We start from the raw sequence: 26157 nt of genomic DNA, 5'->3' as shown, positions 1-26157 counted from the left end.
GCAGGGCAGAGACAGGGCAGGGCAGGGCAGGGCAGGGCAGAGACAGGACAGAGACAGGGCAGAGACAGGGCAGAGACAGGGCAGGTCAGGGCAGAGACAGGGCAGAGACAGGGCAGGGCAGAGACAGGGCAGGACAGGACAGAGACAGGGCAGGACAGGGCAGAGACAGGGAAGAGACAGGGCAGAGACAGGGCAGGGCAGAGACAGGGCAGGGCAGGGCAGAGACAGGGCAGGGCAGGGCAGAGACAGGGCAGAGACAGGGCAGAGACAGGGAAGAGACAGGGCAGAGACAGGGCAGGGCAGAGACAGGGCAGGGCAGAGACAGGCCAGGGCCCGCTGGCTGAGCCCCACAGCCACCGGGTCGCCCCCAGCGGGCGCTTTGAGACTGCGCACCCCCCCCCCCCTCCAGGCGGGGATTCCTGGCGACAGGCCCCGCCCGACGGTGACGCTGACACTCGCCCTCCCTCCTTTAGCTCTGGGCCCCGACACCCGCCCCGGGGGAGCGGTCGCCTCCGCGCCGAACACCTACGTGCGCCCGCGGCCTCCGTGGACCTCGGGGCGGCGGCCGGCCTGGCTTTGCTCGCCGCCCTGAGCGCGGCCGAAGCCGCCGAGACCCTCCCAGGCGCCCAGGGGGCTTCCGTGGCGGCGCGGGACGGAGGAAACACCGCGGTCACCGCACGCCGTCGCCACCACGGCCCGGAGGCGGGACTTCCTGTGTTGTCGCCGAGGATTTCCGGGTGAACCGGAAGTTCCCGGGGAGCAGCCCCGGGAGGCCGCGCGTACCCAGTGCGCGCCATGGGCAAGCGGGACCGGGCGGAGCGCGGTGAGCTTCCCCCTTGGGTGCCGGCGGGGGAGTGCGGGGCCGGGTCGGGGCGCCGGTGGGGGGGGAGTGCGGGGCCGGGTCGGGGCTGGCGGGGGGAGTGCGGGGCCGGGTCGGGGTTGGCGGGGGGAGTGCGGGGCCGAGTCGGGGCGCCGGTGGGGGGGAGTGCGGGGCCGGGTCGGGGCCCGGTGGGGGGGAGTGCGGGGCGGGGTCGGGGCTGGCGGGGGGAGTGCGGGGCCGGGTCGGGGTTGGCGGGGGGAGTGCGGGGCCGAGTCGGGGCCAGGTGGCGGGGAGTGCGGGGCCGGGTCGGGGCTGGCGCGGGGAGTGCGGGGCCGGGTCGGGGCTGGCGGGGGGAGTGCGGGGCCGGGTCGGGGCTGGCGGGGGGAGTGCGGGGCCGGGTCGGGGCTGGCGCGGGGAGTGCGGGGCCGGGTCGGGGCCCGGTGGGGGGGAGTGCGGGGCGGGGTCGGGGCTGGCGGGGGGAGTGCGGGGCCGGGTCGGGGCGCCGGTGGGGGGGAGTGCGGGGCCGGGTCGGGGCTGGCGGGGGGAGTGCGGGGCCGGGTCGGGGCTGGCGGGGGGAGTGCGGGGCCGGGTCGGGGCTGGCGCGGGGAGTGCGGGGCCGGGTCGGGGCCCGGTGGGGGGGAGTGCGGGGCGGGGTCGGGGCTGGCGGGGGGAGTGCGGGGCCGGGTCGGGGTTGGCGGGGGGAGTGCGGGGCCGAGTCGGGGCCAGGTGGGGGGGGAGTGCGGGGCCGGGTCGGGGCTGGCGCGGGGAGTGCGGGGCCGGGTCGGGGTTGGCGGGGGGAGTGCGGGGCCGAGTCGGGGCGCCGGTGGGGGGGGAGTGCGGGGCCGGGTCGGGGCCAGGTGGGGGGGAGTGCGGGGCCGGGTCGGGGCCCGGTGGGGGGGAGTGCGGGGCCGGGTCGGGGCTGGCGCGGGGAGTGCGGGGCCGGGTCGGGGCTGGCGGGGGGGAGTGCGGGGCCGGGTCGGGGCGCCGGTGGGGGGGGAGTGCGGGGCCGGGTCGGGGCTGGCGGGGGAGTGCGGGGCCGGGTCGGGGCCAGGTGGGGGGGAGTGCGGGGCCGAGTCGGGGCGCCGGTGGGGGGGAGTGCAGGGCCGGGTCGGGGCCAGGTGGGGGGGAGTGCGGGGCCGGGTCGGGGCCAGGTGGGGGGGAGTGCGGGGCCGGGTCGGGGCCCGGTGGGGGGGAGTGCGGGGCCGGGTCGGGGCCCGGTGGGGGGGAGTGCGGGGCCGGGTCAGGGCTGGCGGGGGGAGTGCGGGCGGGTCGGGGCTGGCGGGGGAGTGCGTGGCCGGGTCGGGGCGCCGGTGGGGGGGGAGTGCGGGGCCAGGTCGGGGCTGGGGGGGGAGTGCGGGGCAGGGTCGGGGCTGGCGGGGGGGGGGGGGGGGGGAGGGGGGGGGTAGTGTGGGGCCCGGTCGGGGCTGGGGGGGGGGGAGTGCAGGGCCGGGGCCGGGCCGGGTGGAGGGGAGTGCGGGGCCGGGTCGGGGCTGGCGGGGGAGTGCGGGGCCGGGTCGGGGCTGGCGGGGGAGTGCGGGGCCGGGTCGGGGCTGGCGGGGGAGTGCGGGGCCGGGTCGGGGCTGGCGGGGGAGTGCGGGGCCGGGTCAGGGCCCGGTGGGGGGGTGTGCGGGGCGCTGGAGTCTGGCCGCGCCAGGCTCCCGCAGTGGCGGCGGGGCCCTCGGCGGCCCGCTCACGCTCACGGCGTGTGGTCCCCGCAGACAGGAAGAAGGCCAAGAGGAAGCACTATGAGGAGGAGGAGGAAGATGAAGAGGACGCCCCTGGAAACGACCCTCAGGAGGCGGTGCCCTCTGCCGCGGGGAAGCAGGTGGAGGAGTCCAGCACGAAGCTGGACGAGTATGGAGCCAAAGACTACCGGCCGCAGATGCCGCTGAAGGACGACCACCCCTCCCGGCCCCTCTGGGTGGTGAGCGCGCGCCTCCAGGCCAGCCGGGGGGCCTCCCTGCCAGGCAGCGAGCAGCCGGGATTGGGACGAGCAGCCCGGGTGGGGGGCAAGCAGCAGGGGACGAGCAGCCGAGCAGCCGAGCAGCCGGGTGGGGCAGCTACCGATTTTGTAAACTTTACTCTATTTTCTCTCCACTCTTGTATCTGATCAAACAGGCTGAATTGAGTACGCACAAAAATATCCCTGGTGTTCGGTAGGTTAACCAGTTAACTGCCAAGCTCCAAAACAAACCATCCCCACACGCCATAATATTTTGAGTTTAATTTAAAAAATCAATTTGCATGAATATTATAAAGATAAGTATATTACAATTCGGGTGTTCTTGGATATTTTCCATTGAAAATTCTTACGAAAAAATGATTTTAAAGCATCTATAGACACTTATGGTGTACAAAGGGTTAAAGACCACTTTTTGGGCAGCTTATCTTTTATAGAAAACTAGAGGCCCGATGCACATTCCTGCAAGAGTAGGCCTTCCTTCCCCCAGTTGGCTGCGGGCACCTTTTTCCCTGCTGCTGGCGCCAGCTTCCCTCTGGCACCAGGGACTGGGGCTTCCCTCCAGACACTGGCAGGCACCTGGGCTTCCCTCGTAGACCCGGCTTCATCTGGAAGATAGTCTGGAAGGACGTCTGGTCTAATTAGCATTTTATGCTTTTATTATTGTAGATGATATGGAAAAGAACCTAATAGTCTTTGAAACTCACTAGTTTCCTTGTGTCTGTTTGCTGTTTCTCAGGCTCCTGATGGCCACATTTTCTTAGAAGCCTTCTCTCCAGTTTACAAATATGCCCAAGACTTCCTGGTGGCTATTGCAGAGCCAGTATGCCGGCCAGCCCACGTGCATGAGTACAAGCTGACCGCCTACTCCTTGTATGCAGCCGTCAGCGTGGGGCTGCAGACCAGTGACATCACTGAGTACCTCAGGAAGCTCAGCAAGACGGGAGTCCCTGATGGAATTGTTCAGTTTATTAAGGCAAGTTCGATTATTAAGGCAAAGGCTGGTTTGATTCCTGGTCAGGGCACATACCTAGGTTGCGGGTTTGATCTCAGGTCAGGGCGTCTGTCTCTCTCACATCATGTTTCTCTTTCTTTCTTCCTCTCTTTCTCTCTCCCTCTCTCCCTCCCTCCCTCACCCCTCCACCCTCTGCCCCCCTTCCTCTCTGTCAAATCAATAAAATCATAACCTCGGGTAAGGATTAAAAAAAGAAAGAAAGAAAATGCCATTCAGAACTAGTGTGGGGAGCAAAATAACCGATTATTCCAGCTGCTACTCCTGTTGGTCCAGCGCTGTGTTCCTGCTGAGCCACACTTCCCAGGAGCTGCTCTTAGCCAGTGGGCTCACACTGGCCAGGGTTGTTTAGGAATGCAGCCCGTTGTTGGTGTTATGGACTGAATTGTGTGCCCTCCAAAATGCATATCTTGGACCCCCTAACCACTAATGAGCTGTATTTGGAATAAGGAAGTAAGAGTGGGCCCTGTTCCAAAGGATCAGTGTCCTTACGAGAAGAGGCATCAGAAGGCTTGTGGGCGTCTCTCTCTGCGTGTACATGGGAGTACACAGCAAGGAAGTAGCCTCTGGGAGCCAGGCGGGAACGGGTCGCTGGCACCTTCACTGCGGACTTCCAGAAATAAGTTTCTGTTGTTAAACCACGTAGTCTGTGGTGTTCTGTATAACAGCCCATGTAGACTAGTAGAGATGGTAAACTCCATCTAAGGTTGAGCATCTGCACCAGGCAACAGTCAACAATTTTCATTAGGGAAAGTCACAAAGGACTTCAGATGTTGAAGTGGGCAGGGTTCCACGTGAAAAGCAGTTGAGCATGCTTGGGTTTGTTCTGCGAGATACGCGAATGGCTTTCAGAAGAGATGGACGATGGCTTTCCTTGCCCTCTGCTGATCTAAAGGGAGTTGGATTCAGACCCCCAGTCTGAGTGGCAGAAGGTGAATGCCTCTGGCCTCCGGGACAGAATGCCTCAACCCTCAGAAGCTGGCAGGCCCTGGGAGAGCTCTTCTCTCGTGATACGTAAGGCTGCCCAGGGAGAAGGGCCTGCACCTTTCAGGAATGAGCCCTATCAGCACCCTGCTGTCCTCAGTCCTTGCTGGGAGCAGCCTGCAGGAATGTGGGTGCAGTGGTAGGTCCAGAAGGGCAGCAGCCCTGGGTCTGAGGAGTGGCTTTTCGTGGACAACACACCACCTCTGCTGCATACCACCCTGAGACGGCTGGGACCGGGAAGGGTGCATGCTGTTGGGGAAATGGGAATCTGGGGAGGAGCCTAGGAGGCTTTGTATTGAATTACACAGCAAACAGTTCCTGAGCACACTCCCTGCCAGCTGTGTGCTGGTGTAGCAGCTGGATCTGTGGGTTAGGATGGGGCCATGGGAGTGAAGAAGAAAGGGAAAACATAGATTGTAAGCTGTGTTTTATTAAGAGATGTGAATCAAAACTAACCAGTCAAGAGGGAGGTTTTGCTCTAAAAAAGAAGAGGCTGATAGAAAAGGCTCAATTCAGGCAGTTCTGACCCTATTAGCATTGCATATTGAGTTTTCCACATGGGTGGTGGGACGTGCTGGTAATGAATGCGTTCTGAGGGAGCTACAGGTTGCTCATTTTGCCTGTTTGATTTGTCACTTGCAGTTGTGTACTGTCAGTTATGGAAAAGTCAAGTTGGTCCTGAAGCACAACAGGTAAGGGATTCCATAACAGGCTCATCGAGGCACTTTCACTGGCCACCATGCTCCCCCAAGCAGTGGAGGTGAGGCTCAGATCCCGGCTTATTTATCTTCAAAGTATGGCTTTGCCCACAACCCTCATAGGGCATGGTTATATCATAGCCAATAGTTCATAGCTCTCACTTGGCAAAGGGCCATGGGAGGGGAGAGAGTAGAGAGAGGCCTGAGGCCAGTGTTTTTAGACCATGTAATTGAGCAGCGGAACCTTCTGAAAATGGTGGCTGGTCAGTCGGCACATCCTTCCTCTTGTAGGTACTTTGTGGAAAGCTCCCACCCCGATGTCATCCAGCATCTTCTTCAGGACCCAGTGATCCGGGAGTGCCGCCTGCGGAGCTCCGAGGGGGAGGCCACCGAGCTCATCACAGAGACGTTCACCAGCAGATCTGCTGTGCGTGAGCTTTCGAGTCCCCCTGGGGGTGGGGGCATTTAGTACTGCTCCCTCAGATGCTTCTAGTTCAGTCTTTGCAACCTAGTGACCCTGCAATTTTCTTGCAACTATAGGACTTGCTTGCTAACAGAGGGGTTAAATGTTGCATGCCAATGTAGACCCTGTCTTTCTCTTACAGATTGCAAAGACTGCTGAAGGCAGTGGTGGGCCCTCCACTTCCCGGGAGACAGATCCACAGGGTAAATCTGACATCCCTACGGACCTGTTTGACTTTTATGAGCAAATGGACAAGGATGAGGAAGAAGAAGAAGAGACACAGACAGTATCTTTTGAAGTCAAGCAGGTTAGTGAAAAGGTCCCCTCCTGGTTCCTTCTCTCAGTCAGCAATGTTGGAAGCCGGTCCTGCGCGGACTCTCTGGTCTGGGAGAGGCAGGAAGGCCCAGCTCCTCCTTACTGTCTGTGGAGTCAGCAATGTGCCCCACTCCTCAGGCTGCTGGTCAGCCTTCTCCAATTCCTAGGGACGTGTGAGAAATGGTGCCAGAGGGGCATTTCTGGTGGCTGGTTGGATTTCATTTTGTCTCTGTCCTTAGCTTGGGTTGCTTTTCCATGTGTTAGCCCAGCTGTTATTAAGCAAGATCTGAAGTTGCAAAAGTCTAGGTCAGTGGTCGGAAAACTCATTAGTCAACAGAGCCAAATATCAACAGTACAACGATTGAAGTTTCTTTTTCTTTTTTCTTTTTTTAAATATATTTTATTGATTTTTTACAGAGAGGAAGGGAGAGGGAGAGAGAGTTAGAAACATCGATGAGAGAGAAGCATCGATCAGCTGCCTCCTGCACACCCCCCACTGGGGATGTGCCTGCAACCAAGGTATATGCCCTTGACTGGAATCGAACCTGGGACCCTTCAGTCCCAGGGTGACGCTCTATCCGCTGAGCCAAACCAGCTAGGGCTGAAATTTCTTTTGAGAGCCAAATTTTTTAAACTTAAACTATATAGGTAGGTACATTGTTATTAACTTAATTAGGGTACTCCTAAGGATTAGGAAGAGTCACACTCAAGGGTCCAAAGAGCCGCTTGTGGCTCATGAGCCACAGTTTGCCGACCATGGGTCTAGGGCAGCTGTGGGCAAACTACGGCCCGCGGGCCGGATCTGGCCCGTTTGAAATGAATAAAACTAAAAAAAAAAAAAAAAAAGACCGTACCCTTTTATGTAATGACTAGAGGCCCAGTGCACAAAAATTTGTGCACTCGGGGGTGGGGGGTCCCCCAGCCCGGCCTGTGCCCTCTCCCAGTCTGGGACCCCTCGGGAGATAACGACCTGCTGGCTTAGGCCTGCTCCAGGGTGGCAGAGGGCAGGCCCAATCCCTAGGTGCAGCCCCTGGTCAGGCTCAGAGCAGGGCCGATTGGGGAGTTGGGGCGCCGCCCCATCATGCACAGAGCGGGGCGGATTGGGAGGTTGCAATGCCACCCTCAGTCACGCTCAGGGTAGACTGATTGGGGGGTTGGGGCACCGCCCCCTGTCACACTCAAGGCAGGGTCAATGGGGAGGTTGCGGTGCCACCCCCGTCACGCACAGAGCAGGTCCGATCAGGGGGTTGGGGCGCTGCTCCCTGTCACTCACAGAGCAGGGCCGATCAGGGGGTTGGGGCGCTGCCCCCTGTCACTAACAGAGCAGGGTCCATCAGGGGGGTTGGGGCACTGCCCCCTGTCACTCACAGAGCAGGGCCCATCAGGGGGTTGAGGAGCTCCCCCCTGTCACTCACAGAGTAGGGCCGATAGGGGAGCTGGGGCACCGCACCCCTGTCACACACAGAGCAGGGCGGATCAGGGGGTTGGGGCGCTGTACCCTGTCACACTCAGGGCAGGGCCAATGGGGAGGTTATGGCTCTACCCTGTCACACACAGAGCAAGGCCCGTGGAGGGGGGTTGGGGCGCTGCCCTCTATCACCCACAGAACAGGGCCGATCAGGGGGTTGGGGCGCCGCCACTGTCACACTCAGGGCAGGGCCAATGGAGAGGTTATGGCTCTACCCTGTCACACACAGAGCAGGGCCGATCAGGGGGTTGGTGCACTGCACCCTGTCACACACAGAGCTGCAGGGCAATCGGGGGATTGGGGAGCTCCCCCCCTATCAGGCACAGAGCAGGGCTGATCAGGGGGTTTGGGCGCTGCCCCCTGTCACGCTGATCCCGGTGCCGGGAGGCATATTACCCTTTTACTATATAGGATAGAGGCCTGGTGCATGGGTGGGGGCCGGCTGGTTTGCCCTGAAGGGTGTCCTGGATCAGGGTGGGGGTCCCCACTGGGGTACCTGGCCAGGCTGGCTGAGGGGCTGAGGGCTGTTTTCCCGCTGGCAGTTGACTAAAAGCTCCCAACTGCTCCTTGTTTTCTTTTTTTTTTTTTTTTTTATTCTGGGCCAGCTTTAGCTCTGAGGCCTCGCTGCTGAAAACATGGATACAATGTTGCGGTCCGGGGCTGACTGAAAGCCAGTTTTGTTTAGCTTCTTATTTGCAACATAGTAATAGTTGCTTAGAGTTGCAGTTGAGAGTCCGGCAAGTGAGGCGGGGAACGTTGGAGTCTGCAGTTCCTGGAGGAAGCAAACCTCCCTGCTCACTTCAGTGCATGGCTGCCGGCCGCCATCTTAGCTGACAGTTAATTTGCATAAGGATATGCTGATTAGCCAATGGGAAGGGTTGCGGCCGTACGCCAATTACCATGTTTCTCTTTTATTAGTGTAGATGTTTACTTTGAATTTATATTAGTTCACACAAACACTCCATCCATGCTTTTGTTCCGGCCCTCCGGTCCAGTTTAAGAACCCATTGTGGCCCTCGAGTCAAAAAGTTTGCCCACCCCTGGTCTAGGGTAAACTGCTATTCTTTTGACAACAAGGCCCCTTAGAATAGGTGCTGCTCATGTGCAGGCTTTGGAGTTAAGGCTGTAAACCCGTTGTGCTTCCTCCACAGGAGATGATTGAGGAACTTCAGAAACGCTGCATCCACCTCGAGTACCCTCTGTTGGCAGAATATGACTTTCGGAACGATTCTGTTAACCCTGATATCAACATTGACCTGAAACCCACCGCTGTCCTCAGGCCTTATCAGGAGAAGAGCTTGCGGAAGATGTTTGGGAATGGGCGTGCGCGGTCAGGGGTCATTGTGCTTCCTTGTGGTAAGTGAGACTCAGTGAAGAAGATGTCCAGGCTACCTCCCCCTCTCCCTGCACCCCTTTCTCTAAATCAACCCTGGCCAGGGAGCCACCCCGGTCAGATGACTCCCTGATTCAAGACTTGGCAAGTATGTGAGTCCTGCTGTGCGCAGGCCCTGACCTCTACACTGGGGTGCAGTGGTGGAGAGAGCAGTGCTCCTGATCACAGGTTTAGTCTGGTGAGGTGCAGACAGATGCTGGACAAATTGCCTGAGCTGTGGTGACATCAGGCAGCGAGGAAGAGCTGAGCATTGTGGGGTGAGACGGTGATGCTGGGAGTGTGTCACTCTGCAGGTGGGGGTTGGGTTCTTGCTCTTCGCAGCTAGTCTGGGAGGCCTGTCTGTGTGGAGGCTCCCAGCACAGAAACGGGCTTGTTCCTGGAGCGTTTGTTCCAGTGTGCACATCCGTCCACTAGAGGGCACGGCAGCCCTGGGCTCCTGTCAGATACCGTTGGTCCTGAGTCCTGCCAGCCCCTGGTCTGCCTTCATGGCCAGCAGTCGCAACAGACTCACCCAGCGGCCCAGTCCCAGACTTGAGGAGGCAGACGCTCCAGGGAGGGCCCTGTGCCCTCAGGTGGTGATTCTAACGCTCCAGGCGTTATTTTGATGCACATTCCTGCTAAAGGAAGAATTGCTGTTTAGAGGAATAGCTTGATTTTTATCTTAATCTTCGAATGGCGGGTGGGAGTAAACATGGAGGCTCCTGGAGGCTCTCCTCTGTCTTCCCTAGCAGTGCTCACACCTGCACCTCTGACGTCTCGGCCCAGTTGGTTGTGGTCACAGCAGCCGTCCTGCTGTGGCCTCCTTGGTGCAGCTATGACCTGGGCAGACTGCCAGCAGCACTTCTTCCCCAGGGCTTGGGGTGAGCAAGACCTGGCTTTAGTTTGACCATGTGAAGGGGGCAGTAATAGTGTCTCCTATCTCTGGTTTGTTTTGAGATTTTAGCATTTAAACAAGATACACATAAAATGCTACAGTAGGGGCTGGCACTTGTCTCTTTGCTTCTTACATTTGTGTGTAAAGTGGCCATGTTTCCTCTTTGTCAAGAAGAAAACAGAGGCTCCAGAGCAGTTAGTGCCTCAGAGTGTCAGCTGTGAAGATGGATAGAAATAATGTGCCCAGGTCTGTGTGCTCACGAGTCTGCCTGTCTCTCCCCGCATTTCAGCCTGGCCTTGGGTAGAATTATTCTTTGGTTTCTCATAGGTGCTGGGAAGTCCCTGGTTGGCGTGACAGCTGCCTGCACTGTCAGAAAACGCTGTCTGGTGCTGGGCAACTCCGCTGTGTCTGTGGAGCAGTGGAAAGCCCAGTTCAAGATGTGGTCCACCATCGACGACAGCCAGATCTGCCGCTTCACCTCCGATGCCAAGGACAAGCCCATCGGCTGCTCCGTTGCCATTAGCACCTACTCCATGCTGGGCCATACCACCAAGAGGTCCTGGGAGGCCGAGCGCGTCATGGAGTGGCTCAGAACTCAGGAGTGGGGCCTCATGATCCTGGACGAGGTCCACACCATACCCGGTGAGCAGGACGAGAGCTGAGCTGCCCACTCACTGTACGGACAGAAGGGGTTTCCAGCTGTAGGGTGGAGGGAGGGACTTCCTGGGGAAAGCTTTCCAATACGTCATAGCATGTGGGGTGAGGCGGGCGTGGAAGGTGTGCACAGTCACAGCTTCCTGAATCACTGGCCAGAGGAGTTCTTTAGGAGATGGTGTGTTTTTCCTCTTTCTGTCTTACTGTTGGAGTTCAACTTACCCTTAACCCATTTTTACGGTTCCGCGAAAATGACTAGGAGGACTGAAAATCCTTTGCAGTAGTGTTTGTTTCAGTTGAAGGCTAAAGTATTGATCCTTAATATGTTACTTCTAGTATCGCAGGCAGTCCGTCTTTAGAAGTAGCTCTATTGACCAATTTATAAACCATAGCGTCCACTCATTACCAGTATACAGTTCAGGGTTGTTAGCTTTATGGAGCTGTGCACCCTTCACCGTGCTCCAGTGTGAGAACGTCCTCCTCATGCTTATAGAGTCATCTTGCCCCAGGCAGCCGCTCAGCTGCTCCGGTGGCTGTAGCCTGGCCTTTTCTGGAAGCCTGTGAGCAGCATCACCCGTCTTCCTGTGTCTGCTGCTTCCACCGCTCAGGGCTCATCCCCGTTGTACATGTGTCGATACTGTGTCCTTTCACTGCTGAACAGTGTTCCAGCCAAACCTCTCAATCAGACAAATTGGAGGAATTTGCTGAATTGCATTAGGAGTGTGATTACTGAAATGGTAGCAGAGGCATTCTCACATGAGCATTCACAGTATCGTCAGAATGGCTCTAGCGTCTGCTCTTTGTGTGTATGGCGTGCTCCTCCACCTCTGGATGTCAGACAATGCCTGGATGCTCACAGCACCAGGCAGAGATCAGGGGTCTCAGGTAGAAGGAACAGGGTGCTGGTCCTGAGGTGGGAGAGTACTTGGCGTGGCTTGACCACAGCAAGTTGGCCCTGTGACCAGAGGGGGCAGAGGAGAACAGTCACGTTGTGGTCAGAGAGGAGTGGGCAGGGTAGGCCTTGTGGTCACAGTAAGGCTGATAATCTTGAGTGGGTGGGAAGCCAGTGGAGGGATTGGAGCAGAGGTGACATGGCCTGACTCGGGCGGTTGTGCTGGCAGTCAACGAAGGAACCGGGTAGAAGCAGCTAAGTGGGTTAGGTGGTGGAATCCCAGCAGGAGGCCTGACCCAGTTAGAGTAAAGGTGGCCTGGTTCTAGATGTGTTGTATGTGGGAGCTGAGGAAGAGAAGGTGAGATGACTGTCGGGTGTGACGGGAGCATGTGGAAGGAGAGAGCAGACGTTACTTGGGATGGGAAATATAGAAGACAGGCCAGGAGAGTGCTGATGAGGGGTTGGGCTTCAGGCGAGTTAATCTGATTGCCTGTTAGACATTCAGGCAATGGCAAAAATGTTAGAAAATGGGCAGAAGACACGAAGAGACGAAGAGACACTTCACCAAAGAGAATGTACAGATCCCTATAAGCCCTTGAAAAGAAGGTCTGCATCACTAGCTCTCAGAGAAATGCATGTTAAAAGCACAATGAGACACGACTATGCACCTGTTAGAGTGGGCAAATAAAAAGCTCACACCACCAAGTATTGGCGGAGTGCAGAGCAACTGCAGCTGCCACGCATTGCCAGAGGAAGTGCAAAACGCAGTCCCTGGAAGTGTAGGGCAGGGTATTAGTTACCACATGGCTCGCAGTCCCACCAGCGTGTCTGTCCCAGAGAAATGAAGATGTAGGTTCACACAAAAACCTGGTGTGAATGTTTATTCCTGCTCTCGTCATAGTCTCTGGAACCCAGCAACAACCGACATGTTCATCAGGAGACGGGAGAGACAGACTCCTGATGACCATGTCCTTGTTGCATCAGTCCCTGGACACTGCTTCGAAGGGAAGAGGACCACACTGCTGCTGCATGTGACAACCTGCCGGATCTTAGTAAGCCTGCTGCGTGCTTGGCCTGTGTCAGGTTACATAGTGTGCCGGTGCCTTTGCTAGGAGAGCCTTTGTTTTTGTTTCAAGTATTATATATGTCTCCTTTTTCCCTGATTGACACCCCCCCCCCCCCCCGGCCATTTCCCCTCCCCCAAGTGCAGGCCCCCACTGCCCCAGTGTCTGTGTCCATTGGTTATGCTAATATGCATGCATATAAGTCCTTTGATTGATCTCTAACTGACTCCCCCCCCCCCCCCCCCCCGCCCCTTTTCTCTGGATCTATTTTTGTTCATCAATTTATGTTGATCATTATATTCCATATATGAGTGAGATCATGTGATATTTATCTTTCTCTGACTGGCTTATTTCGCTTAGCATAATGCTCTCCAGGTCCATCCATGTTGTCACAAAGGGTAAAAGTTTCTTCTTTTTCTACATCCATTGTGTAGATGTACCACAGTTTTTTAATCCACTCATCTGCTGATGGGCACTTAGGCTGTTTCCAAATCTTAGCTATTGTAAATGGTGCTGCTATGAACATAGGGGTGCATATATCCTTTCTGATTGGTGTTTCAGTTTTCTTGGGATGTAGTCCTGGAAGTGGGATCTCTGGGTCAAACGGGAGTTCCATTTTTAATTTTTTGAGGAAACTCCATACTGTCTTCCACAGTTGCTGCACCAGTCTGCATTCCCACCAGCAGTGCAGAAGGGTTCCTTTTTCTCCACATCCTCGCCAGCACTTGTTGTTTATTGATTTATTGAGGGTAGCCATTCTGACAGGTGTGAGGTGGTACCTCATTGTCGTTTTGATTTACATCTCTCAGGTGATTAGTGACTTTGAGCATGTTTTCATATGTCTCTTGGCCATCTGTATATCCTCTTTCGAAAAGTGTCTATTTAGGTCCCTTGCCCATTTTTTGATTGGATTGTTTATTTTCCTTTTGTTAAGTTGTATGAGTTCTCTGTAAATTTTGGAGATTAAACACTGAAATAGCATTGGCAAATATGTTCTCCCATGTCGTGGGCTTTCTTGTTGTTTTATTGATGGTTTCTTTTGCTGCCTATGGAGTCTTCTAAGATTTTTATGGTTTCTCGTCTTACATTTAAGTCCTTTATCCATTTTGAATTTGTTTTTGTGTATGGTGTAAGTTGGTGGTCTAGTTTCATTTTTTTTGCATGTATCTGACCAAATTACCCAACACCATTTATTGAAGAGACTGTCTTGACACCATTATTTGCTCTTGCCTCCTTTGTCAAATATTAATTCAGCATAATGGCTTGGCTCTATTTCTGGGTTCTCTGTTCTGTTCCATCTATATATATAAAAGCCTAATATGCAAAGTGTCCCCTCGGGAGTTCAGTTGGGAGACCAGGAGTTTGATTGCTTGCTATGACGTGCGCTGACCAACGGGGGTGGCTCGGAATAAAGGGAGGCCCCAGCTGGCAGCCAGAAGGCCCCAATCGGCCCTGATCACCAGCCAGGCCTAGGGACCCTACCCGTGCACGAATTTCGTGCACCAGGCCTCTAGTTGGTCTATATGTCTGTTCTTGTGCCAATACCAGGCAGTTTTGAGAACCATGGCTTTGTAATATAGCTTGATATTTGGTATTATAATCCCTCCAACTTTGTTCTTTCTCAGGATTGCTGTGGCTATTCAGGGTGTTTTTTCCAGATGAATTTTTGGAGAATTTGTTCTAGGTCTGAAATATGCCGTTGGTGTTTTAGTGGGGATTGCATTGAATCTATAGATTGCTTTGTGTAGTATGGACATTTTAATGATGTTGATTCTACCAATCCATAAACATGGTATGTCCTTCCATCTGTTTATGTCTTCCTCTATCTCTTTTTTCAATGTCCTGTAGTTTTCCAAGTACAGGTCTTTTACCTCCTTAGTTATGTTTATTCCTAGGTATCTTAATCATTTTGGTGCAATGGTAAATGGGATGTTTTTAGTTTCTCTTTCTGTGAGTTCATTATCTATAATAATAAAAGTGTAATATGATAATTAGACCAGATGACCTTCTGGACGAGGCTGTGGCAGTGGGGGCCGAGGCAGAGGCGGCCACCATGGGGGCGGGGGCCAAGCCCCTTGCACGAGTTTCATGCATCGGGCCTCTAATCTAATCTAATCTAATAAAAGAGAAACATGGTAATTAGCGTACGACCGCTACCCTTTTCATTGGCTAATCAGGGCGATATGCAAATTAACTGTCAACTAAGATGGCGGTTAACTGCCAACAAAGATGGCGGTTAATTTGCATATGTAGGCACAATGCAGGGAGGCGAAAGGGAAAGTAGGAAGAAGCCCCCTGCTACTGACAGTGATTGGAAACCCAGGGGGGAGCTAAGAGCCAGGGGGCAGGGCAAAGGCGATCCTGGGGGCCGCCTTTGCCCTGCCCCCCAGCCATGATCGGAGAATCAGGCACCTTTGCCGCCCTGGCCAGTGATAGCGGGAAATAGGGGTGGAGCCAGCGATGGGAGCTGGGCACGGGAAGTAGGGGTCCCTTGCCTGAGCCTAAAGCGGAGCCCGTGATCGCGGGGCCGCTGCCGCTGCGGGTCCCCGCTGCCCAGGCCGGACGCTGCCACCTTTGCCCTGCCACCAGTTGGTGATCCGAGAAGCCTGGGGGGTGGGGCAGGAGAGCGGACACAGACAGTGATGCAGAAGCCGGATGCAGGGGCAGGGAAATGGCTGCCGCCAGCTTCCCGGCTTCCCTGCCCTGCACCCGGCTTCTGCGATCAGTGACCCCAGAAGCCCAGTGCAAAGGTGATCACAGAAGCCGGATGCAAGGGCAGGGAAGCAGCCGCCCCCAGCGTATCAGGCCGCGGCTTCCCGGCCCCCCACCCGGCTTCTGAGATCGGAGACTGCAGAAGCTGGGTGCGCCAGCTTCCCGGCCCCGCACCCGACTTCTGCAATCCGTGACCACAGAAACTGGGTGTGGGTCAGGGAAGAGTCCGCCGCCAGCATCCCCGGCCATGGCTTCCCTGCCCAGCACCCGGCTTCTGAGATTGGAGTCTGCGATCTGCGATCCATGACCGTAGAAGCTGGGTGCGCCAGCTCCCCAGCCGTGGCTTCCCTGCCCCGCACCCGGCTTCTGGGATGGGTGACCACAGAAGCCCAGTGCAGGGGCGATCACAGAAGCCAGGTGCGTGGGCAGGGAAGCAGCCTCAGCCAGCTTCCCTGGCTGGGGCTTCCCTGCCCCACACCTGGCTTCTGCAATTGGTGATGCCTATTTCTGCATGACACTTAACTGACTACCCTCCCTTGAAGCACAGAAGAAGAAGAAGCCCCCAGAAGAAGAAGCTGCCCACCTTTGGTCCTGGCGCCAGCGCCTGGGGCTGGCTGCAGCCCAGGAGATGGACCAGCTACTGGCCAGAGGTCCCAGGCTGCAGCCACCCAGAGAAGCTACCAGCCCTGTGGTCCAGGGCGCCAACGCCTGTGGCCAGGGAAACAGGTTCCCTCTTCTCCTACTGTAGTCATTACTTCAATATTCCCCTTCTGAATTTCTCTCCTGTGCTGCAACCCAACTCCACTTTTTATCGGAAGGATATGGAACAGAGAGAGCAGTGTTAAAAGCTTACATTTTTAAGCTGGTAAGGTTGGTACTTAAACATATAAATGGAAAACTAGAATCCTTAAGGTAACAAAGGCTACAAAGGACAGGGACAGCGCATGACCTCTTATATCCAGCAATCCATATGGAGACTGTTTAATAACTGAGGGACCCCCCCCCCCTCGAGTGCACAAATTTTGTGCACCGGGCTACTAGTCCTATATAATAAAAGGCTAATATGCAAATCGACTGAACAGCAGAATGACCAGTTGCTATGATGCACACTGATCACCAGGGGGCAGATGCTCAATGCAGCAGCTGCCCCCTGGTGGTGAGTGCGCTCCCACAGGGAGAGCACCGCTCAGCCATAAGCTGGGCTCGTGGCTGGCGAATGTAGTGGTGGTGGAGGAAGCCTCTCCCACCTCTGAGGCAGTGCTAAGGATGTTCGATAGCAGGCCTAAGCCGTCAGTCGGACATATTCCCTAGGGGTCCTGGACTGTGAGAGGGCACAGGCCGGGCAGAGGGGACCCCCCTGCCCCCGAGTGCACGAATTTCATGCACCGAGCCTCTAGTTGGTATATAAAAAAGCCATAGATTTCTGGGTGTTCATTTTGTATCCTGCTAAATTGCCAAATTCATTAAGTCTAGTAGTTTTTGATGGAGTATTTGGGGTTTTCTACGTACAGTATCATGTCACCTGTGAATAAGGACAGTTTTACTTCTTCTTTTTTTTCTTTTTTTAAATATATTTTATTGATTTTTTACAGAGAGGAAGGCAGAGAGATAGAGTTAGAAACATCGATGAGAGAAACATCGATCAGCTGCCTCCTGCACATCTCCCATTGGGGATGTGCCCGCAACCCAGGTACATGCCCTTGACTGGAATCGAACCCGGGACCCCTCAGTCCGCAGGCCGACGCTCCATCCACTGAGCCAAACCAGTCTCGGCAACTTCTTCTTTTCAATTTGGATGTCTTTTATTTCTTCTTCGTGTCTGATCGCTATGACTACCACTTCCAGTACTGTATCCAACAGGAGTGGTGAAAGTAGGCATCCCTGTCTTGTTCCTGTTCTTAGGGGAAATGGTTTTAGTTTTTGCCCATTGAGTATGATGTTGGCTGTAGGTTTGTCATATAAGGCTTTTATTATGTTGAGGTATGATCCTTCTATTCCCACTTTGCTGAGTTTTTATCAAGAAAGGGTGTTAGATTTTGTCAAATGCTTTTTCTGCATCAATTGATAAGATTATGTGATTTTTGTCTCTCAATTTGTTTATGTGACGTATCACACTTACTGATTTGCGGATATTGTATCATCCTCGCATCCCTGGAATAAATCCCACTTGGTCATGGTATATGATCTTTCTGATGTAATGCTAGATCTGATTTGCTAGAATTTTGTTGAGGATTTTAGCATCTATGTTCGTCAAGGATACTGGCTTGTAGTTCTCTTTTTTTGTGGTGTCTTTATCTGGTTTTGGGATTAGGGTAATGCTGGCTTCATAGAAAGAGCTTAGAAGTGTGCCTTCCTCTTGAATTTTTTGGGTAGGATAGGTTTTAGTTCTTCTTTGAATGCTTGGTAGAACTTCCCTGTAAAGCCGTCTGGACTAGGGCTTTTGTTTGCTGGAAGATTTTTGATTACTCTTTCGATTTCTTTGGTAGTTATCGGCCTATTCAGGTGTTTTTATTCTTCCTGATTGAGTTTTGGGAGTTTGTATTTTTCTAAGAGTATGTCCATTTCGTCTAGGTTGTCCTGTTTGTTGGAATAGAGTTGTTCATAGTATTTTTTCATAATTCTTCGTATTTCTGTGGGGTTGGTTGTTACTTCACCTCTTTCATTTCTGACTTTATTTGGGGCCTCTCTCTTTGCTTCTTGGTGAGCCTGGTTCGAGGTTCATCAGTCTTGTTTATTTTTTCAAAGAAATTGATCTTTTATATTGTTTTTTTTTTTTGTCTCTATGTCTTTTATTTCCACTCTGATCTTTATTATTTCCTTTCTTCTGCTTACTCTGGGCTTTTCTTGTTGCTCTCTTTCTAATTCTTTGAGTTACAGGGTTAGATAATTTATTACCATTTTTTCTTGTTTTTTTAGGTAGGCCAGTAGAGTTATGAACTTCCCTCTCAAGACTGCTTTCACTGTGTCCCATAGATTTTGGATTGTTGTGTTTTCATTGTCATTTGTTACCAGGATGCTTTATATTTCTTCTTTGATCTCTTTGGTAACGCAATCATTGTTTAATAGCATGCTATTTAGCCTCCAGGTGTTTGATTTTTTTTTCATTGTTTCTATTGTAGTTGATTTCCAATTTTATGCCATTGTGATCTGAGAAAATGCTTGCTACGATTTCAGTCTTCTTGAATTTGAAGAGACTTTGCCTGTGTTCCAATATGTGGTCCATCTTTGAAAATGTCCTCTGTGGCTTTGGGGTGAAATATTCTGAAGATGTCAATTAAGTCCATCTGCTCTAGTGAGTCATTTAGGATTGATGTTTCTTTGCTAAATTTTTGTTTAGAGGATTTATGCAGTGATGTCAATGGGGTATTAAAGTCCCCTACTATGACTGTGTTGCTGTCGATCTCTCCCTTGATATCTTCCAGAAGTTTTTGATGTATTTGGGTGCTCCTGTATTGGGTACATATATGTTTACCAGAGTTATATCCTCTTGTTGAATTGCTCCCTTTAGTATTATGAAGTGGTACTCCTTATCTCCTGTTATGGGCCTTCACTTTGAGGTCTAATTTGTCAGATATAAGTATTGCTACCCTAGCTTTTTTTTCATTTCCATTCACCTGAAAAACCTTTTTCCATCCCATCACTTTCAGTCTGTGTGAGTCTTTTGTTCTGAGGTGGGTCTCTTGTAGACAGCAAATATATGGGTCATGTTTTCTTATCCATTCAGCTACACTATGTGTTTTGATTGGAGCATTTAATCCATTTGCATTTAAGGTTATAATTGATAGGTGCTTGTTTGTCGCCATTTTTATTCTTTATGCCTGTGTTCCTTCTTTCCTTTCTATTTCTTCTTTTTACAGCAGACCCTTTAGTATTTCTTGCATTGCTGGTTTGGTCGTAATAAACTCCCTTAGCCCTTTTTTGTCTGTGAAGCTCCTGTTTTCACCTTCAATTTTGAATGATAGCTTTGCTGGGTATGGTATTCTTGGATTTAGTTCCTTTGCATGACTTTGTATATTTCATTCCATCCCCTTCTGTCCTGATGTATTTCTGTTCAGAAATCAGTTGATAGTCTAATGGGAGATCCCTTATAGGTTACTTTCTGTCTCTCTGGCGGCCTTTAAGATCCTTACTTTGTTGTTGGTGTTTGCCAATTTAATTATAATGTGTCTTGGTGTCGGTCTTTTGGGGCTCATCTTGTTTGGGATTCTGTGAGCTTCTTGGACTTGTGTGAGTTTTTTCTTCCCAATATCATGGAAGTTTTTTGTTATTATTTCTCCAAACAGGTTTTTTATTCCTTGCTGTTTCCTTTCCCTCTGGCACCATATTATGCAGATGTTGTTTTGTTTCGTGTTGTCCCAAAGCTCCCTTAGGCTGTCCTCCTGTTTCTTAAGTTTTTTTTCCAGTTGCTGCTCTGCTTGGGTATTTTCTTCCTACCTTGTCTTCTAGCTCGCTGATGCGTTCCTCTACATATAGTCTACTGTTGATGCTTTCTATTGTGTTCTTTATTGCAGCAATGTCATTCTTCATTTCTTTTTGAGTCTTCATTTCCTCTTGGTTCTTACACATGTTGGTGAATTTGTCTTCCATTCTTTTCAGCATCCTTATGACCATTGCTCTGAATTTTTCTTCTGACAAATTGCTTACCTTCATATTGTTTACTTCCTTTTCCGGTGATTCCTGCTTTTCTTTTGTATGGGGCTATTTCTTTGTCTCCCCATTTTTGCTCCCCTCATGGTGTCTGGTTATGTGGCTCACTCTCTATGGTGTTGACCAAAAGGCACAAAATACAACTCGACAAGACACGACACAGAGGGAACAAAACACGAAAAATGTATTCACTATACCAATAACCCCAAATAAAGGGGACCATCAGAGAAAAGAGAATTAGGGGAGAGAAAAGAACGCAAAAATGATATTTAGAAAAGGAAAAAAGGTAAGAGAGAAAAGAAAAAGAAGAAAAGAGAAGGGGAAAGAAATATATGTATATGGGGAGAAAACTCCACGAAACCAACAACTAATTCAAAAAATGCAAACAACAAACACCCAGAAAAAAAGGAGGGGAGCTAAATCTGAAGAGGCAGATCTTATTTCCAGAAGGTAAGGTAAAGGAATTGAAGAAATGGGGGAATGGCCATGATTCAGTATAGCGGAGGTAGAAAGAGAATGAGTGCATAAGAAGAAAAGTAATAAACAAAATACTCACTTAAAAATTTTAAAAAAATAATAATTAAAAATATATAAAATATATATAAAAGAAAACTTGTATATATTAAAAATAAAATTTTCTGCTTTATATCTTCATCTAGTTTTGGAAAAGGAGAATAGAGAGCAGATAGGCCTGAGTTTGGTAGTGAAACTAATTAAGCTATTAGTAGAAGAAGAGAACAAGTGAGGAGAGGAAAAACAAAAGCATAAAATAAAATAAAAAACTAAACAAACAACAAGAAAAAAAATTGGCTAATGAAGAAAGAGAAAAGAGAAATGTGCATGGACTTGGAGCATTGGAGAGGAAATTAGATATATGCTTAAGCCAACAGAGACTACTTTAATAGTAATGCATCAGTAGAGCAGAGAAAGAAGACCAGTTGTTAACAAGGAGTCAAAAAGAAAGAGAAAAACTAAAGCAGGAACAGGGGAAGAGAAACAGGATGAAAAAGGGAGAAGTGAAGAAGAAAGGGTTGGCATGAAGGAAAAAATGAGATAGAGTAAAATAATGATAAAAAAAATAGAATGTAGAACACTAATCCAAAAGTAAAAATTAAAGGTTAAAAAATAATAAAAGTAATAAAAAAATAAGAGAAAGAAAAATATTTGTTAATTAAAAAAATAAAAAAGTGAAGTAGTGATTTTCGTTTGCTTCAGCTTGGTTTTATAAGGACAGTTTTACTTCTTCTTTTCCAATTTGGATGCCTTTTATTTCTTCTTGTCTGATTGCAATGGCTAATACTTCCAGTAGTAGGTCGAACAGGAATGGTGAGAGTGGGCATCCCCGTCTTGTTTCTGTTCTTAGGGGAAATGGTGTTAGTTTTTGTCCATTGAGTATGATGTTGGTGGTGGGCTTGTCATATATGGCTTTTATTATGTTGAGGTATGATCCTTCTATTCCTACCTTGCTGAGAGTTTTTTTATCAAGAAAGGGTGTTAGATTTTGTCAAATGCTTTTTCTGCATCAAGTGATATGATTATGTGATTTTTATCTCTCAATTTGTTTATGTGATGTATCACGTTTATTGATTTGCAGATATTGTACCATCCTTGCATCCCTGGGATAAATCCTACTTGGTCATGGTGTATGATCTTTTTGATGTACTGCTGGATCCAATTTGCTAGGATTTTGTTGAGGATTTTGGCATCTATGTTCATGCGGGATATTGGCCTGTAATTCTCTTTCATTGTGTTGTCTTTAACTGGTTTTGGTATTAGGGTGATGCTGGCTTCATAGAATGAGCTTGCAAGTGTTCCTTCCTCTTGAATTTTTTGGAATAGTCTGAGGAGGATAGGTTTTAGTTCTTTCTTGAATGTTTGGTAAAACTCCCCTGTGAAGCCGTCTGGCCTTGGGCTTTTGTTTGCTGGAAGCTTTTTGATTACTGCTTCGATTTCCACCATAATTGTTGGCCTATTGAGATTTTTAGATTCTTCCTGATTAAGTTTTGGAAGGTTGTATTTTTCTAGGAATATGTCCATTTCCTCCAGGTTGTCTAGTTTGTTGGAGTAGAGTTGTTCATAGTATTTTTTAACAATCCTTTGTATTTCTGTGGGGTCTGTTGTTATTTCTCCTCTTTCATTTCTGATTTTGTTTATTTGGGTCCTCTCTCTTTGTTTCTTGGTGAGCCTGGCTAGAGGTTCATCAATCTTGTTTATCCTTTCAAAGAACCAGCTCTTGGTTTTGTTGATCTTTTGTATCTAAAGCAGCACAAATAGGTGGACTCAGAGGAGCCCTGCCCCTCCTCACGGAAAGGTCAGACCTTGCCTAGATAAAGCAGAGAGAGAACTACATAACCAAACACCTGGAGAAGAGAGACCATGGGGAGACAAAGAAACAGCCCGCATATGAAAGAAAAAGAGGCATCACCAGAAAAGGAAGTAAACGAAATGGAGGCAATGGAGGCAAGCAACCTGTCAGAGAAAGATTTCAGAGAAATGGTCATAAGGTGAATGAAAAGAATGGAAGACAAATTCAACAATATGTGTAAAAACCAAGAGGAAATGAAGACGAACCAAGAAGAAATGAAAAATGACATCACTGCTATAAAGAACTCAATAGAAAGCATCAACAGTAGACTAGCAGAAGCAGAGGACTGCATCAGTGAGCTAGAAGACAAGGTAGGAAAAAATACCCAAGCAGAGCAGCTCCTAGAAAAAAAAATTAAGAAGCAAGAGGAGAACCTAAGAGAACTTTGGGACAACACAAAATGAAACAACATCCGCATAATAGATGTGCAATAAGGAGAGGAAACTGAGCAAGGAATAGGAAACCTGTTTGAAAAAATAATGACAGAAAACTTCCCTGATATAGGGAAGAAAAAGCTCACACAAATCCAAGAAGCTCACAGAGTCCCAAACAAAATGAACCCCAAAAGACCGATGCCAAGGCACATTATAATTAAATTGGCAAACACTAATGAGAAAGCAAGAATCTTAAAAGCGGCCAGAGAGAGACAAAAAGTTACCTACAAAGGATCCCCAATCAGACTAGCGACTGATTTCTCAACAAAAATGCATCAGGCAAGAAGGGAATGGAATGAAATATACAAAGTCATGCAAAGAAAGGGTCTGAATCCAAGAATACTGTACCCAGCAAGGCTATCAATCAAAATTGAGGGTGAAATCGGGAGCATCACAGACAAAAAAGGACTACGGGAATTTATTGCCACCAAACCAGCAATGCAAGAAATGCTAAAGGGTCTGCTGTAAAAAGAAAAAATAGGAAATGAAGAAGGAACACAGGGGTAAAGAATAAAAATGGCGACAAGCAAGTATCTATCAATAATAACTTTAAATGTAAATGGATTAAATGCCCCAATCAAAAGACATAAGGTAACTGAATGGATAAGAAAACATGACCCATATATCGGCTGTCTACAGGAAACCCACCTCAGAAAAGAAGACGCACACAGACTGATGGTGAAGGGATCGAAAAAGGTTCTTCAGGCGAATGGAAATGAAAAAAAAAGCTGGGGTAGCAATACTTATATCTGACAAATTAGATCTCAAAGTGAAGGACATAAAAAGAGATAAGGAAGGCCACTTCATAATACTAAAGGGAGCAATCCAACAAGAAGAAATAACTCTGGTAAACATATATGCACCCAATATAGGAGCACCCACATACATATGAAAACTTCTGGAGGGGATCAAGGGAGAGATTGACAGCAATACAATCATAGTAGGGGACTTTAACACCCCACTTTCACCATTGGACAAATCCTCTAAACAAAAAATCAGCAAAGAAACATCAATCCTAAATGACTCACTAGATCAGATGGAATTAATTGACATCTTCAGAACATTTCATCCCAAAGCCACAGAATATACATTCTTCTCAAGTGCACATGGGTCATTTTCAAAGATAGACCATATATTGGTCACAGGCAAAATCTCTTCAAATTCAAGAAGATAGAAATCATATCAAGCATCTTCTCAGATCACAAAGGCATAAAACTGGAAATCAACTACAATAAAAACAATCCAAAAAAATCAAATACATGGAGACTAAATAGCATGCTATTAAACAATGACTGGGTTACCAGAGAGGTCAAAGAAGAAATTAAAAACGTCATGGCAACAAATGACAATGAAAGTACAACAATCCAAAGCCTATGGGACACAGCGAAAGCAGTCTTGAGAGGAAAGTTCATAGCTCTACAAGCCTACTGCAAAAAACAAGACACAATGATAATAAATTACCTAACCCTACAACTGAAAGAGTTAGAGAGCAATAAGAAAAGCCCAGTGCAAGCAGAAGGAAAGAAATCATAAAGATCAGAGTGGAGATAAACAACATAGAGACCAAAAAAAATGCTTCAGCTTGGTTTTAATGTCCCATGGGGACTGGTTTTAGACCCCTCTCTACTGTTCTGCCTGCCATGTCTCAGTTTCCTGTTAGGTAGTCAGCACTGTGTTGAAGTCCCCAGCGACCACCGATCCTCTGTGTCTGTCTCCACAGCCTTGGTGTCAGCCAGGCAGGACCAATCTGCCAGCTTTGCCTGCCTGCTTTCAGTTGTATTTACACAAGCGTCTATTTCTGACACGGCCTCTAGGTGGTGGTGTTTCTGTATTAGTTTCCTGGACCAAATGGCACCTCAGCCCAGTCCCCAAGGGCTCCCTGGGGGTATTTAGAATCTTTGTTTCCCTGCCGAGCTCAAGGCTGGGTGCAGCTGCACTGCTAGGAGGGGTCTGGTCTAAAGGAGAAAAATGGCCGTTCAGGGTTGGAGGGATGGACTGTCCCAGAGCTGGCTTCCTGATCATCTCTCCCTATTTGCTCCCCAGCTTCCACAAAAACCATCTTCCCCTGCATTGCAGCCTCAGTGAGTGTTTGTAATCGAAGGACCGTGTGTATTGGGTTTAGCGAGGAAAAGCAAGGAAAATATAAAGACAGTGACCACATCGCTGCGCGTCTCTCTCTCCCGGCACTGCGCGGCCGGTGCAGAACTTCAGGCTGCCTTTCTGGGCGCAGCCTCCCATGGCTGTGGGCTTAGATCTAGAGTCTCCGCTGCCAGCAGCCCTGTGGGACCCGGTCCACAGTGGAGCACTACAGTGGGATGTGGATTTGGTGCAGTGCAGTCTCCCTCTGAGACTCTAGTCCCGGCTGTGCACTTTTCTCCCTCCAGCCCAGATCCCCGAGCCCACCTCTCTCCAGGTGACCTCTGTCCTTTCTGTCCATAGATTGTCTCACCAGCTGTGTTTAATTCTCCAGTTCCAGGTGGATGTTATTCGATTCAGCTGTTTCTTCTGTCTGCTCTGTGAGAAGGTGCAGGACGCACTTTATCTCCCCCTGGACAAACTTTCTAGGAGCCTGCGGCCGGGGAGTCTGGAGTCTTGGTGGTCGTGGGTTCACAGCTGAAGCAGCCGGTCCCTGGGTGTTTTGGCTGTAGGGTCCTGGGAGGTATCCGAGGTCTCCCCAGACGAAGGTGAGGCTGGGCTCCCAGTCACAGCCACTCTCCCCTTCAAGATGGCGTGGTCTCTGTGGTAGAGCCAGCCACCCTGGGAGAGATTTCAGTGGTAGTAGAGCCTGCCCGGCCAGGGGAGCCTGGTCCGCCAGCCCCCAACAGTCCTAGGAATATAACTCGCTGGGACATTCTTGAAAGAGAACTTTGGTGATGGGGACAGATCAGTGTGTGCTGGGGCGGTGTGAGGGCAGAGGTGACTATAAAGCAGCGGTTCTCAACCTGTGGGTCACGACCCCTTTGGGGGTTGAACAACCCTTTCACAGGGGTCGCCTAAGACCATCGGAAAACACATATATAATTACATATTGTTTTTGTGATTAATCACTGTGCTTTAATTATGTTCAATTTGTAACAATGAAATTGGGAGTCACCACAACATGAGGAGCTGTATTAAAGGGTCACGGCATTAGGAAGGTTGAGAACCACTGCAAAGGGAGAGCACAAGGGAGGTTTTTGGGGGGATGGATTGGTCTGTATCCAGATTATGGTGGTGGTTACACAAATCTATACATGTGTTAAAATTTTTAGAACGGATACCACCCCTCCCCCAGAGAACAGTCAGTTTTACTGTGTGATAACTTACAAACTAAACTAAAAGAAAAAAATTTGGAAGACGGTAGGTATTTGGTCAGATTGGACTGGAAATTGATGATATAATCATATCATCTACATATGAAAC

General features: G+C 50.3%; 1 protein-coding gene across 1 annotated transcript in view; it reads left to right on the top strand.

Moving 5' to 3' along the window:
- The first annotated feature begins 743 nt into the window (after positions 1-743).
- The window catches only part of ERCC3 (ERCC excision repair 3, TFIIH core complex helicase subunit), a 65804-nt gene continuing 40390 nt past the window's right edge, over positions 744-26157 (top strand). Inside the window, exons 1-8 of the mRNA XM_070423179.1 lie at positions 744-823; positions 2539-2744; positions 3520-3756; positions 5419-5468; positions 5766-5901; positions 6080-6244; positions 8872-9076; positions 10315-10629. Of these exons, the coding sequence (XP_070279280.1) occupies positions 796-823; positions 2539-2744; positions 3520-3756; positions 5419-5468; positions 5766-5901; positions 6080-6244; positions 8872-9076; positions 10315-10629 (1342 nt within the window). The 5' untranslated portion in view covers positions 744-795. The remainder of the gene's footprint in view (positions 824-2538; positions 2745-3519; positions 3757-5418; positions 5469-5765; positions 5902-6079; positions 6245-8871; positions 9077-10314; positions 10630-26157) is intronic.

This window comes from Myotis yumanensis, unplaced genomic scaffold, assembly GCF_028538775.1.
Source record: "Myotis yumanensis isolate MYYU_CA2020_CCGP unplaced genomic scaffold, mMyoYum1.0.hap1 SCAF_8, whole genome shotgun sequence".
NCBI classification, from domain to species: domain Eukaryota; kingdom Metazoa; phylum Chordata; class Mammalia; order Chiroptera; family Vespertilionidae; genus Myotis; species Myotis yumanensis.
Note: the sequence above shows the minus strand (reverse complement) of the source record. Positions and strands in the feature narration are given on the sequence as shown.